This window comes from Medicago truncatula, chromosome 1 (assembly GCF_003473485.1).
Source record: "Medicago truncatula cultivar Jemalong A17 chromosome 1, MtrunA17r5.0-ANR, whole genome shotgun sequence".
Taxonomy (NCBI): domain Eukaryota; kingdom Viridiplantae; phylum Streptophyta; class Magnoliopsida; order Fabales; family Fabaceae; genus Medicago; species Medicago truncatula.
The window spans coordinates 31,642,538-31,656,416 of NC_053042.1; the positions used below are offsets into that span (position 1 = coordinate 31,642,538).

At 33.4% G+C, this 13,879-nt stretch overlaps 2 protein-coding genes across 7 annotated transcripts; both read right to left on the reverse strand.

Moving 5' to 3' along the window:
* Positions 1-1,159: 1,159 nt before the first annotated feature.
* Positions 1,160-3,927, reverse strand: LOC25483957 (uncharacterized). Its single transcript, XM_024783403.2, has 7 exons — positions 3,505-3,927; positions 3,321-3,418; positions 3,146-3,217; positions 2,536-2,660; positions 2,326-2,398; positions 1,618-1,742; positions 1,160-1,499 (listed from the first exon to the last, which is right to left on the reverse strand). Exons 1-6 carry the CDS (start codon positions 3,746-3,748, stop codon positions 1,638-1,640), a joined length of 717 nt encoding a protein of 238 aa, XP_024639171.1. The 5' UTR covers positions 3,749-3,927; the 3' UTR covers positions 1,160-1,499; positions 1,618-1,637.
* A 1,694-nt stretch (positions 3,928-5,621) lies between these two features.
* Positions 5,622-13,142, reverse strand: LOC25483958 (protein PTST homolog 3, chloroplastic). 6 transcript variants are annotated; one of them, XM_039827497.1, is made up of 13 exons: positions 12,866-13,142; positions 12,628-12,747; positions 11,701-11,852; positions 10,868-11,614; positions 10,089-10,188; positions 9,919-9,979; positions 9,791-9,841; positions 9,149-9,196; positions 7,818-7,937; positions 7,152-7,276; positions 6,763-6,814; positions 6,462-6,605; positions 5,622-6,089 (listed from the first exon to the last, which is right to left on the reverse strand). In XM_039827497.1, the coding sequence occupies exons 1-12, from the start codon at positions 13,042-13,044 to the stop codon at positions 6,507-6,509; spliced, it is 1,854 nt and encodes a 617-aa protein (XP_039683431.1). In that variant the 5' UTR covers positions 13,045-13,142; the 3' UTR covers positions 5,622-6,089; positions 6,462-6,506. The 6 variants fall into 6 exon arrangements, with proteins under 6 accessions (XP_039683431.1, XP_039683430.1, XP_024634044.1 ...); XM_039827496.1 differs by having other exon boundaries at positions 9,149-9,202; positions 12,866-13,141; XM_024778276.2 differs by having other exon boundaries at positions 9,919-9,988; positions 12,866-13,141.
* Positions 13,143-13,879: the final 737 nt, after the last annotated feature.

Below are 13,879 nucleotides of genomic sequence, written 5' to 3' on the forward strand. Positions count from 1 at the left end.
ACATTGTATCAAACAATTATCCAGGTTGGATGAAAAAGAATGGTACGTATCCCATAATTCAGCACATGGTCTATGTCCAAATTTATACCTTGTTCGTAGCACCTGCACATAAAATGAATAATATTTTGCACCAAGATTCCAACCAATTTTCATCAGTGATGCCTCATTCATCAATCAAGCAGAACGAATCCCCAAACCACCATTAATCTTAGAAAGACACATAGACTCCCAAAAAATCATGTGCATATGAAGATTTTTATCATCATCTACCCAAATAAAATAAATACTAGTAGTTTTTAACAACTCAGCAATTTGGTTCTAAATTATCACTTTATCTCCAATTTGGTTCATGAGATATTGCCCACATCCTGTTTTCAAAAGAAATGAGGGACTAAGATTATGACTAGTTTGACGACTACTTTGATGGAATCTAAATAGTTTATGGATTACTACTCCAGTCTTAAATATAAGCTAAATTTGGTTTTAAAAAATTGATGTATTTGATTCAATCGGACAAAATTAATCAAAATTGCGTAAATAAATCATCCTTTGTCACTCTCCAATCTAAGTAAAAAGAAGAAGATATACCACAAAAAAAAAGAAGATAAAATTAAGTATGCGATCCTTTAAATTAACTGTATTTTAGATTGGTCCTTTAAATTTAATTTAATTCTTAAATTGATCATTTATGTGACATTTTGTTTGAACCATTACTCTTTTAAGTTAAGCTTATGTTACATTGTCGTCATTTGTTATATTTTGCGATTGAGTCACGCCATATAGCCCTTCTCATCTTTTAATTGCGATTGACGACAATGCTCATAAGAAGACAACAAACAAATTTTCCCTTCCCAGCTCACATTGATCATAACACGGTCTTGCCAAGTTTGAGATGTTAGCTCCATTATTATTATTTAACATTGGACAAAATTATTACTTAACAGCAGCATAACTTATCTTCCCTCAAAAAAATGAAGTTTGAAAATCTTTCTACCATTACCTGAGTTTCCTATCAAATGATAGCGAACAAAGTGTTCAAACAGGTAAACACTAATCCGAGTGGAACACTTTCTATCAACTGTGACATATCTGCATTGTACGGTAGCAATTGCCACACTATATGATTAAAGTTATAATACTTGATCTCTGTTATCAAATATAAATAAAACGACCTGCCGTTTTTGCCATTTAATAACTTGTAAAGATAACTCTGTATATATAGTTGCGTTCACGGTTCAAAAACTGTAATTGAAATCTAATTTTGTCTTTGATTACGCGGTATCAACGCTACAAATAGTCCTTTGACAAATTACGGGGAATTTTCATATCGATGATAGAATGACATGCAGAAGACACGTCCAAACAAGCACCAAGTCAACCAGCAATTGTAAATTAACTGTACTAGAATCTGAGGTTCTCACTCCTGTTTCTATGTGAAAAAGCTGTAGTAAAATTATAGCCATTTTACCCCCTCTAAATAGTGTGAATCAGCAACCAATCTGAATTATTTAAACAAAATGATGGAAAATTACATAACATCCTCATAATCAAAACTCTGAAATGAAGTTTTAAGAACCAGTGCGGGAAAGAATATACACCATAACTAAAATAAATAACCTCGTCAATTGAAGCTGTAATTAGGAACTAAGGCCCAATTGAAGTCCAAGGGCAGCATGGACAAGAAAAAGTGTCATGATACTGCTACCCAAGATGCCATGAACATTCCTTAATCCAGGATTTCCCTGCATATCATTCAGGTAACTGAAAGTGAGGGGGTGACAAGTGGTAACAAATTCAATGACAAGGAAAGGGTGGATAGCAAACAAATCAACAATGTAAAGCTTTGAACTCATTTTCAGCTGATGCACAAGTTACTTTGGTGTACTAGCTTCTTGACAATGTTATTAACAACTAGATTGTGACTCCGCAGCTATTTGCACAAGACTCTTAAGCTTTGAGTACTGACACAGACATGGAGACGACAGTTACACCGACATGAAGACGCCATTTATAATTTAAGAAAATGAAAGTGATTGAATATATAACCCCATTTGTTGGTGTCGTGTCAGTGTGCTAGAAACCAAAATGTCGAATATTGGACACACTTTCTATATAAAGTGTCGGTGCTACAAAGTTTGCAAGACATTTTGATTTTGATTCAATAAACAGATTTTAGAGTTGATAACATTATGTGAATGTGGATGTGAAGAATGCATGATAAATGAGTATCTATCTATGATCAGGTAACACTGATTCAAAATTCCATGGATTAAAAAATAGGAAAAAAAAATAAAAACAAGTTAGCTCAATGGAAATAACCATTACCTCAAACAGTGAAGGTAATATAGTCTGTATTGTCAACAAAGCAAGGCCAATAACGCCTGTAACAGCGTGAGGACTGCATGCAAACAAGATGATATAAGAGTATCGCTTTTTGCTTGAAAATGAATAAAAAAATCATTTATTAGGAAATTTAGAAGTAAATTAACAAGTAATAATCTTCGGGGTCAAAGAGAAGCTGCTGAATGTAAATACCTGTCAAAAATGGGTTTATCTGTTGTGAGTAGAGATGTTACTCCACCGGTAGCTCCAAGAGCAAAGAAGAAAAACATACCAGCTAACAGCTTAGGATGCAAGTCCTTGGCCTTGGCCTTTTCCTCCTACAAATATTTAACAAGTTATGAAATATTACCCAGGTTCACAGATTAGATTGAATTAATTTTTATGACGACAAAAACAATCCATCAAATTTAATTAATTTTACCATATAAGTTTGATTCTATATTTAAATTCAATCTAATTAAAAGCGGTTTCTTATTAGATTCGTTTTTTGTTTAAAAGAAACAATTAGGAAAAACCCAAAAGAGTACTAAAAGAGAAATTGACAATATTTCAACTAGCACTTCATTTTCAGTCACAAAACAAATCAAGTTATTTACTTTTTTTATGTTGTATCATGGCGGGTTTGCCAGAATTTGTAAAATCACGGTGGCTAACTGTGATTCCGACTTATCAACGGTGGTACCAAACATGCACGAAATCTTTTGTGGCTTGATTTTACAAATTTCAATATTAAAACACAAAAAGTTATATAAGAAAGGATTAAAACTTGTAGCTTGACTAATAATCAAAGTAGATAGCGTACCACATCATCGGAAAATCGAATGCGAAAACCCAGATAGGTACCGTAACCACCCATAGCAAACAGCACCACTGCCTGCAAGAGCAATTCATGTGACAGAAAACGTTAATTAACTAACTTAACTAACCAACGCTCTTTCTATAACTGAAATCAGTTAGTATTTATTTATTTAACTAACCATGTTGGCAGGGTGACCCCAATGTACGAGCCAGTCAGGCAGATTCAGTGACTTGACTATCTCAACGAAAGGCGCAAACGCAGATCTCACAGCTCCGTCTGTTTAGTTTAGTTTAGTTTAGTTTAATTGAGTTTTGAAATGAATTAGAATTCAGGATTGAATTGTAAAATGTATTATCATGTACCTCCGGGTAAGAGAGCAGCGGCGTAAAGTAATGGCAATGGAGAGAAAGAGTGTAAGATTGTTTCACTTTTTGGTCTCGTGGATTCTATGGATTGAGGTGAGTCTTCCTTTGTGGCGTGACATTTGAGGTGGAGGCGAGTTGTACTTGTTCCGAGAGAAGAAATTTGGCGCGAATTATTAAATGAAATTGGTGATAGAGGACGGAGATTTGTGACAATGGAAGTAGTAGCAGTTAGCATTGCCATTTCGTAGAATAAAATGAATGGACAAGAACAACAACAACAATACAAAATAGTAGAATGAAGGAAGGTACCAGAAGCTCTGTTGTTGTATTTGTGACTTGTGATGGAAATTGAAAAGTTTTGTAGTAGTAACAAGTAGTAAGATCAAGATGAGAGTGGAAGGGCGAGGAAAGAGACACGACGACTATTTTATGATGCCACCTTCACTTTTCCACGTGGTTTCAACACGCTCCTCTCCTCTTTCCTTTTCTTGCTTGCTATTTTTTTTTTAACAGATGATTTTTTATAGCTTATTATAGTGGTTAGTAAAAATAAAATTAATGGTTGAAGTAATTTATATGAAATGACATAAAAAAAATATGTTTTTAATTAACATTAATTTTTTCAATTAAAATTGCTAAGGAAAAATTGTTATAAAAGTGATAAGATATAACCTACTTGAATTAATTTATTACAAATTGTTATAAGCTTATAAAAATAAGTTACAAGATCATGTAAAAATAGTTACCAAAGATTTTTTTTTAATCATACGAGTTTATAAACTATAAGATGGAATTTTTGTTTTGTCAAACATAGCTAAGTCTATAAATATTCCGTCCAAATTTGTGCTTGTTTATGTTCCATTCCACCCTCAAGTACTTTATATCGCATTTTAGGGTCCTGTCCATTTTGGATATAAGCCCTTCACAATTTTGCCCTTTATAAAAGACATTTTATTGGATTGAAAAGTGTGGTTATAAACTTCTCTTAACCTCAATTTTTAAACAATGCGAGACTTTAAGGTGCGCGGAAAGTATTTACATTGAAGTTGTGTTTAGAATAATAATTTTTTGTGCACTTCAAATCTCAAAAAACAGAATTACTCGTGACTCAAACAAGTTGGAAGTCTTGAGATTAACATCTTACATACACATTCAAAATACCCCAAAACCCATTTTTTTCTCATGCATTCCCGAAGACAAACTTATCAGGTCGGAAATTAATGTGTGAAGAATGTATGTTAGGGAAAAAAATGTGTATTCCCTAAGTAAATTTTAGACTAGAGTATGTGTACATATTTTCAAGAAAAAAGTATATGATGCGGAGATGAGTATGTGAGAATAAAATTGAACAAACAGTCAAATTCGTATCATGAAAAATAACAAATTAGTCCCTGAACGTTAAAAAAATTTGATGTTAAATGCCTCATTCTCTTCTCTAATTAATAATCTTGTCACTTCTCTAACAACTTCATTTTCAAATTGCAAAACATTTTTTTTCTTTTTAGTCATGGTTGATTGGTCATTCAATGAAGTTGGTTCAAGTTCATCAATGGATCAATCTCTAGAGAAATAAAAAGGTTCCACACACTCTCATTGAAGATCTACCGAGAAAAGAAACCACATTGATGAACCATAAAATATGAATGCATCATTCTAAAAATGTAGTATACAATTGTACTCATAACCTGAATTAATTCAATAATTAGATTTGTTAAATGATATGCTAAATTGTTAAAAAGGTAAAACCAAAAGCCTCTCGGTCTTGTTCAACTTCCATAAAGTTACACTACCAAAAAAAAAAAATTCCATAAAGTTAAAAGTATAGGACTTTGTAGAGAAGATTAGGGTGTTGGTTCTCCGAAAGGATATAATGTAAGGAGTTAAGGTGGTGAATTAAATTTGTACACGTACTTCTCAATATTGTTAAGTTTCAAGTCAGTGCAACTAATATGGTTCATGTGTTTGATTTAGTGAGTTTGCTTTCACTGAATCAAGCCTTTACTTACTGGTCATGTTTTGCATGTGTAAGTGATCGTAGCGTTTTTACTCGTTTAACTATGTATTTTTAACGTGAAAACAAAGTCACTCTGCTATCCATCATACTACATTGCATCTTAAATTTACGCAAAATGAATTTGTATCAAGGTTCTTGTGAGCCACTTTGAAAATGAACCCACAAAAAATGACTGACAAGAGATGAGGAATACCAATGAAGCAACCGTTTTCTCCTAATAGACCGTGATGGTAGCGTGGACGATAAAAGTTAAAACATGTGGCCTCTTTCTAAAACTATCTAAATCCCTCACTATCAGCCCACGCCTGATCGTTTATTTTCTCCTAATCATAAACTAATCCTTTCACATAAGTGGAAGATGTCAAAACATCAAACACTAATTTTGTCAAAAAAAAAAAACATCAAACACTAATCTCAAATTTAAATGTACATACTAGATGGTATTAGAAGACACTCAATCTAAATGCGGTTCTTTCATGAGTGCTTGTGTCCCCTCTTTTCCATTTTGCTGTCAAAATTGACAATTTAGAAGTTCACAGCAAACCATTATCTTCAATTCCTATGTATCCTACAACAGTTCACAATAATATTAGGTCAATCCCCAAATTTCAAAAACAAATTCAATATTATTAAGATTAAAAATTTATTGAGATTGTGCTGACATTAACTAAAAGTGTCGGTAATCACTAACTGATTTAAAAGCATTTCTATCAATTAAGACCTCAAGATCATTAGTATGATTCTGTTACTTCCAGAATATACCTGGGAACATTTAGTGCAGGTTTGGATAGGTAGTGAATTTGGCAGAATCACGGTGTGCCACTGGTTTTGCTAAAAGCTACACTTTGGAGCTTCAACAAAATCACAGTTCCATAGTGATTGCGTCAAACTCATTGATTCCAAACATGGTTATGAGGCAAGATGGAAACCATCATCATACCTTGTTATGTACATCTAGCAGTTATGACCTGTGAACCAGAATGCATCATCTATCTACTCTTAAAATGTTGTTACATATATGACCTCTAGCTACTGACTCCCTTTGTGGATCTGTTCTCCAGTCGCCATCAACAACAAATTTTATCTACAACAAACCACAGGTTGTTATTAAATCTTTAAGTATTTATATGTTTTAAATAGTCAATGCTTTATTCATGTTTATCTAGAAACATTCTTCCTAAACGAATTGCAACTGTATCCTGAAGTAAATTCAATTAAACATTAGTGGAAGATGCACACACCTCATATACACCAGGATAAAGCCACAGCACCGCAGACCAAAATCTTGATTTCCTGGGTATTATAATAATGAACAGCAAATATCAGTATTATTACTAAGCCAGGTCAATTCTTACGAATCTTATATGTTGTTCTTTTAAGATGTGTTTTCTCTCTATCACATATGACATAGGCTTATTCCGATAACAAATCATTGAAATGATACTTTCAGTCTTTACTATAAACCAAAAAAAAATCACTTTAATTTTCCTTTTAAACGAGCGTAACATAATTAACAAGAACAGAATGATGGGAAATATTTAATCAGCCAATAGTTACTAGCTGAAATTTCAATTTGATTTGAAGCCTTAAAACAAAGACAAGTATCTTATGTCATTAAATTGCTTAGAACCTTGATCCATCATGGTCTATAACACTAGTTAATGGTTGAGGATCCATCTTTATTGGGTGATGCCAGCCATTGAAGCTACCAGCCACTTCAACAACATCACCGTCGCCGCAGAATTCAACAAGAACCTGGAAATACAAGGAACACAATGCTATCAGTAGCTCTACAGATTTTAATCACTATTTTTTTGGATAGGAAGGTATAATCTCACTAATTGATTGCCAAATACAGCATATATAGGATCATTAGATTAGAACCAATAACCCATTAATATGAAAATGCATACTTCTATCACAATGAAGTTTAGAGGGAGTGCCAAAATTTAAAGGAGCGCTGTCGCTGCCTCTTATACGGAAAGAAAGAAAAATGCTGCTTGAAATAATTCTTTCTCTGACAAAACTGGCTTTGACTTTTTGCTGAGCTAATGACACAGCCCCATAAGGCAGGATTCTGGTGGTCTTATGATAAGCTCATCAAGACTTGTTTTACAATCATGAGTTTAGGGACTGTATGTGGATATTTCTGAATTTCACTCTTTAATTTCATAACCAACATTCCTATCCAAAACTGCTTAAAAAATTGACAAATGCTAACCATTAGGACAAGAAAATGCAAGATCCTCCGAACACATTAGTGGACTAAAAGTCCATAGAAACACAAATGCATTACCTCCTTGAGTCCTGAAAGACTTTCTTCAGCCTCATGCAACTCTGCATCTTTTTCAGATATTAGTTTTCTGGCTTTGCTGATTTCTTCCTCCGCCTTGGTTTGCAAGACAGACAAAGCATGCTGAAAGCAAAAACATGTGGCTAAGAAAATTGTATGGATTAACTGTCATACATTACACAGAAGGATGGGGGAAGGGCTTAGCATGATATCTTTAATTAATAAAAATGTTTTTCTTCCTATGAGCAATAGATTGGGAAGAAATATTTTTTAACATTCATGCACTCATACGATTCACGAATAACTCAGCTTCTTTTAGCAATCTAAGATCTTGTTAACACAGCATGCAAAAAAACAAAATATGCATGATGCTATCAGATTTTGGACACATATTTGGCTTGGCAGGTACACTTAACTTCTGAAACTGTAGAAAAACAAAAAAAGTACAACGCGGTGGTATTAAGTATCCCAACGTTAAGTCCAGAAATCAAACCTCTTACAAACTTTAAGCAATCATATTCAATTTCTTAAAATTAAAGTGTACAAAGTTCTCAGTCAAAGATCCTTTAGAAGACCAAACGATTACCCATCTGATTTCTGGACTTAAATTATAAGATCGAAAGGGGATCTTGCATCAGATCGAAAGCAGATAGTAAGATCGTAAAATATAAGATCGCAACCAAGATCAAGGATTCTACTCAATTAATTCTGTAGGATTGAAATGGGATAGCAAGATCGTAAAACATAAAATCGCAACCAAGATCGAAGGATCCTACCAAAACAAAAATAAAACTAAATATATATTATATATAAACTACTCAAAGTTTCAAATCTTAAACAACCAATTCTCAAATCCTAAACATAAAAGACTCAAATTAAGTCTCAAATCTTAAACATAGACGACTTAAAGTCTCAAATCTTAAACGTAAAACAACCTAATCATAAAGCTTAAGCATAAACAACTCAAAGCCAGGATCTTTAATATCATATCGAATTGCAAGATTTCACGTCAATTTCATGTGATTTTGCAGGGATTTCACGTTAGAATCATAAACAATGCATGCAGGTATGACATAAATTTGAGGAGGCTCAAATGCTGTTATTAGTCATAATTGAAGGTAGAGACCATTTACAAAGTTCTCTCATGAAGGAGAGCATCGTCATATATATACATCAAGCAAATAGGATTCTGTATCATAAAATATGTTTTGGCACCTTTTTCCCCTCCATTAAAAACAGAGTAAAATTTAACAGCAGGAATCTCAAAAAGTTGTTCTAGAAGAAAAAGAGATTGAAAATCATCCGAGCGATTTTATCAGTAAGTGACCGTCTACCTTTTCCTTCTCAATCTGTTCCTTCAGCCGAGACAGTTCCAACTCCTTCTGGTACTATGCACCAAATAGCATTTACAAAAGGAAGAGGGGAAAAAAAGAAGACAGAATGATTACAAGTGATATTCATAACTATAACTATTCTAAACAAAAAGGTTAAATTATACTTTTGATCTTTCAAGTTATTTTAAGTTTCACTTAGGTCCTTTAAAAAAAAAAAAACATTTTGGTCCCTTAATTTACAAACGTTAGACATTTTGGTGCCTTAAATTTTTACGTTCCATTTTGATCCCAAGTTTTTATGTTCCATATTTTGGATCTATTAAGTTACAAACATAAGACATTTCAGTCCCTTAAGTTACAAATGTTAGACACTTTAGTTTTCCCTTTCAGTGTCTAACTTTTGTAACTTAAGGGACCAAAGTGTCTAAAGTTAGCAATTTAATGGACTAAAGTGTTAAAATGGAAAAAAAAATATAGGGAGCCAAAGTGTCTAATGTTTGTTACTTAAGGGAGCAAAATGAAATGCAAAAAAGTTAAGGGATCAAAGTGAAACCTAAAAATAACTTTAGGGGCCAAAAGTGTAATTTTGTTAGCCAACAATACGTAATATCTAAATCACAATTGAAACTTCATAGTTACTACCAGCATGAACTTGAGATGATTTATCTCACTTTGATTTTGTACATTTGAGCCCTGCATAATGAGGCAAGTAAAAAAGCAAGCAATTTAAATCTCAAGAAGCTATCAGTAAAGATAGAATTTATAATGACCTCAGCATCCAAATCCTTGTCAAAATGAGTCATTGGATCCTCATGTAGCATGTGATCATCCCTATATATACTTCAAATCCAGGTAAAAAAGGGGATCTCAGTCCAGATTCAAACATAATAAAACTTCTAACCACAGTAGTTGACAGACCAATATAATACAGAACACTTACCAAAGAGGCTGATCCAACTTTCCAGATGGAACAACTTGATTGGATGTCAATGAGTTCCCATTATGTGCCATGGCATTGTTCTCTTTAGGTGGATGGGCACCTAGTGGCATATCAACAATAGGTTCTGAATTAACATACACTTTATTTTCCTAAGAATCATCTCCTTTTGCAATGTGAGAGACATGTTCTAAGAATCAAACAACTAGACTTATGTATGCATTATCCTAAAGTGACAGATGGAAAATGTCCATAAAATGTATTCACTCCGGTCTCAATTATAGGCAACTTTTCACTTTTTAGGTTCATTGAATAAATGATGTATGCGGTCTATGATATATACAACATGCATCATTTATTCAATGAACCTAAAAAGTGAAAAGTTGCTTATAATTGAGACCGGAGGAAGTATACTAAATCGATCCATTACAATGACTTTGACTAAAGCCCAAGAATTTGTTGCCAATGATTCTTTTAAAATGTTCGGAAACTAGACAAGCTAACCAGGCATTAAAGTGAAAATTTGAGTTAAAGCAAGGTAGACAGTTATCTATTTCTTTAGTCACTTGCATAGCTTTATAAAATTTACAGATAGAGAATTCCGCAATCACAATATCAAACAAATATGGGACTGACAGGTAATAAAGAAAAACAGAACACGGCTTCTTTTTCTACATTTTTTTTTTACTTAATATGCTGAAACTCAAATCACAAGCTTCAACTGTCAAAGGCATGGTTGTAGGAATTCATCACAATGATATGGAACTACATATTAGATTTACCTTCAACTGGATCTAGATCTCCATTCTGAATAAAATTTGCGACCTTTTCCTCCATAGATAAGTTGAATGAAGTGTCGAGATTTATATCACTGACGTTTGCAGAACTACTAATCGAATCAATTTTGTTCTCAGAAAATTCAGAGCCAGAGGTTGTGGGAACATCATCAGTAATATTGTTATTGTAGTCATCTAAACTTTCTAACGCACCCCAGTCCTTTTGCTCTACGGACAAATCAACTGATGGTTCCAAACAATTGAACTCTTTCTCTCTATTGTCAACATCAGGATCACTATACGAAGTGATGGAATGGTTTTCCGTGGAAGGAACTGTCAATGGAAAAGTTATATCTCCAACCATTTTTCCCAATAAAGCATCATCGCATTCTGAATTTCCATACTGTGTTGTCTCAAATGATGATTCACCAGAAATTTCTGTTGGCATAGAACTTTGGCTATCAAAGTTCGGATAAAGACCTTCACTTGAACTACCCAAATCATTATCCACAGTGGTCACTTCAGTTGGGTGGAAATACGCCTCTGCCACGTTGTTGACTTCTTCAGAGTGATATTTGAGTTCACCTAGGCCATCCTCCACGAAAGAAATATCCGAGGATTCTACAGGGGCGGAAGTGCATTCATCTAAACTCGGAGTTGAGTCAGCATACATACTACCAGAACTGTCCCCCTGAAGAAATTCAGTTGATACCGTGGTACCATCATCTGAGCCGTCAACCTTCTCATTCTGACCTTTAAATTGTATTAAAGTTGGTCATCAGTCATGATTGTGAGTAATGCAGAATAATAGTGCAATAAGAAAGAAGAAATTGTTTGACCTGTTAATAGAACCTCAATATCATTTGCAGCATCCGATCTTTCATCTAAACCTTTTCCCGTTTCTAAAGAATTAACGTTGCCACATAAACTTGTGAGAAGGTCCTGGATCTTTTTATGACCTCTCCGTCTGACAATGTTTGCAAGGTCATTCCTATAAACAAACAAGGGTTAAATAGATAATACAATTAAAATGTAATCTAAAACACACATAATCCCCCTACTAGAGGTCATTTGTAAAAACACAATATCAATGAAGTTTTCAGGTCAAAATTTCTCTAAAAGGAAAAATGAAATTTAACATTCATACTTGTTTAATATTGTGGAAATGAAAAGGAAAAAGTAATATTGCTTCTACAAAATGTACAATATTTTTGTTATTAGTTCCTGTACCCTTTTTTAGTCGTCTCTACAAATTACATTTGTACATGCTATTATTCCTTAAAGAGTGATCTTTTCTTGAAGCAAAAACGGTATCCATCGCTATAGAGAAAGTCATTTGAACTACATTGACTCCTCAAACTCTACCAATCATTTGCAGCATACCAGATTTTATTAAAAGAAGAAAGCCTAAAGAGTGACTGAAAGCATGCAATTTTGCAATCTGTCGGCACCGAAAAGTAGGTACAAAAATGAAACAATGTTGGATATAATTAGAGGGACTAAAATCATATTTAGCATTTGTCTTAATTGCATAGCTTGAATAGTTTGAGTTCTGTTTCCCATCTTCATTAAAAGCTTGGCATGTTCCAAAATATTCTAACACTTAAAATCTGTAACAAATTGAAACTAATTCAGTTATATAAAAGGATAATGGATTGCATAAGTCTACTTTAGTCACCGCGAGACACAATTTTAACCTCCGGTTTCAGATTTTTCATTTTCTCATGTAATAATAGTTGAGAATTGAAAACAATAATTGAAAGGACCTTCCGTGGCTTAAAAGTTCCTTGGTAGAGGGAATGTGGCCGTCAGGAAGGCCAACTTCGTCGAGGAATTGACGAATGTCGGAGCGGATCTCATCATCGGTTTTCAGCCTTCGGCTTCTCCTGAAAATGAAATTAATCCAAATTAGGAATTAATTAAAAATCAGTAAACTTCATTTATAGTTAATTATTGGCATTACAGTATAAAAAGAAAAGGAAGAAAGATGGGAGAAGGTGTTACCGTGTGGTAGTGGTGGTGGTGTTGGTTTTAGAAGCGAAAAGATGGAAATAAGTGAGAGGGAGAGAAATAGTTGTTTGGTGTTGCTTTGGAGAGAATATGCACTTGTTGTTGGTGTTGCCACAGAGATGATGTGTGAAGCAGTTTGGGAAATAACATAGCCATAGAGTTGAGGTGCCCATTTACACAACTACTGCTGCCACTGCTTCTTTTCCTTTCCTTTCAGCTCAGCTGAAAAGGAACCCAGAACAAGGATGAATGAATAGGAGTAGTGACACTGAATCTGTTTTTTTTTTTTTTTTTTTTTTTTTTTTTATCTTGATTAATTAATTTTTTTTATCCTCGTTGATTAATAATAATAATTACTGTACTTCTCTTGCACTTCCTACCTCAAAAATAAAATAAAATCATTTACACTTCTTGGTAATCAAAAGGTTAAATAGCTCGTGGTCATTTATGCTTTGTTTGGATGAGAAAGGAATGTGAAGGGAAAGAAATTAAAAGGAATGATTGTTGAAGGAATGAAAGTGAATGGAAAGTAAAAAAAAAGTGAGCTGATTTTTTAGGTGTTTGATTAGAATGAAAGTGAAAAGAAAGTAAGAGAAAAGAAAGTCCTAATTTTATTATTTGACATAAATGCCCTTATATTAAAATTAAAATGATATATATTATATATAACAAATAACACAATAATTATACACACAAAAGTGGTGGGATATAATATAAAAAATATTAATTGTGTAATGTTGAATATTGTTAGCCTAAAGCCATGTTACGTGAGAAGCAAATAAATTGATAACACGTATGTCCATGTGTTAAAAAATAGTCTTGAAAGTAAGGGTTTTTATGTAAATTTAAGGAAATGAATGTGCACTTCATATACTTTCTTTTCTGCATACTTTCTGCACATATTAGAAGAGAATGGTTTTGGACATGGAACCCACAAAGATTCTTCTTTCTTTCCTCTCTGACATTGCAACCAAAGGTGGAAAGAAACATTTCAATAAACTTTCAATC

Excerpts from the sequence above, each read along its gene's own strand:
- LOC25483957 (XM_024783403.2), bottom strand. The coding sequence starts at position 3,748 with ATGGCAATGCTAACTGCTACTACTTCCATTGTCACAAATCTCCGTCCT. Across the intron at positions 2,399-2,535 it reads GATAAACCCATTTTTGACAG|TCCTCACGCTGTTACAGGCG; the intron begins GTATTTACATTC and ends GTTTGCATGCAG. Across the intron at positions 1,743-2,325 it reads TATTACCTTCACTGTTTGAG|GGAAATCCTGGATTAAGGAA; the intron begins GTAATGGTTATT and ends AATGATATGCAG.
- LOC25483958 (XM_013612683.3), bottom strand. The coding sequence starts at position 13,044 with ATGGGCACCTCAACTCTATGGCTATGTTATTTCCCAAACTGCTTCACA. Across the intron at positions 9,842-9,918 it reads ACAAGGATTTGGATGCTGAG|GGCTCAAATGTACAAAATCA; the intron begins GTCATTATAAAT and ends CTCATTATGCAG. Across the intron at positions 9,203-9,790 it reads ATCATCTCAAGTTCATGCTG|TACCAGAAGGAGTTGGAACT; the intron begins GTAGTAACTATG and ends TTTGGTGCATAG.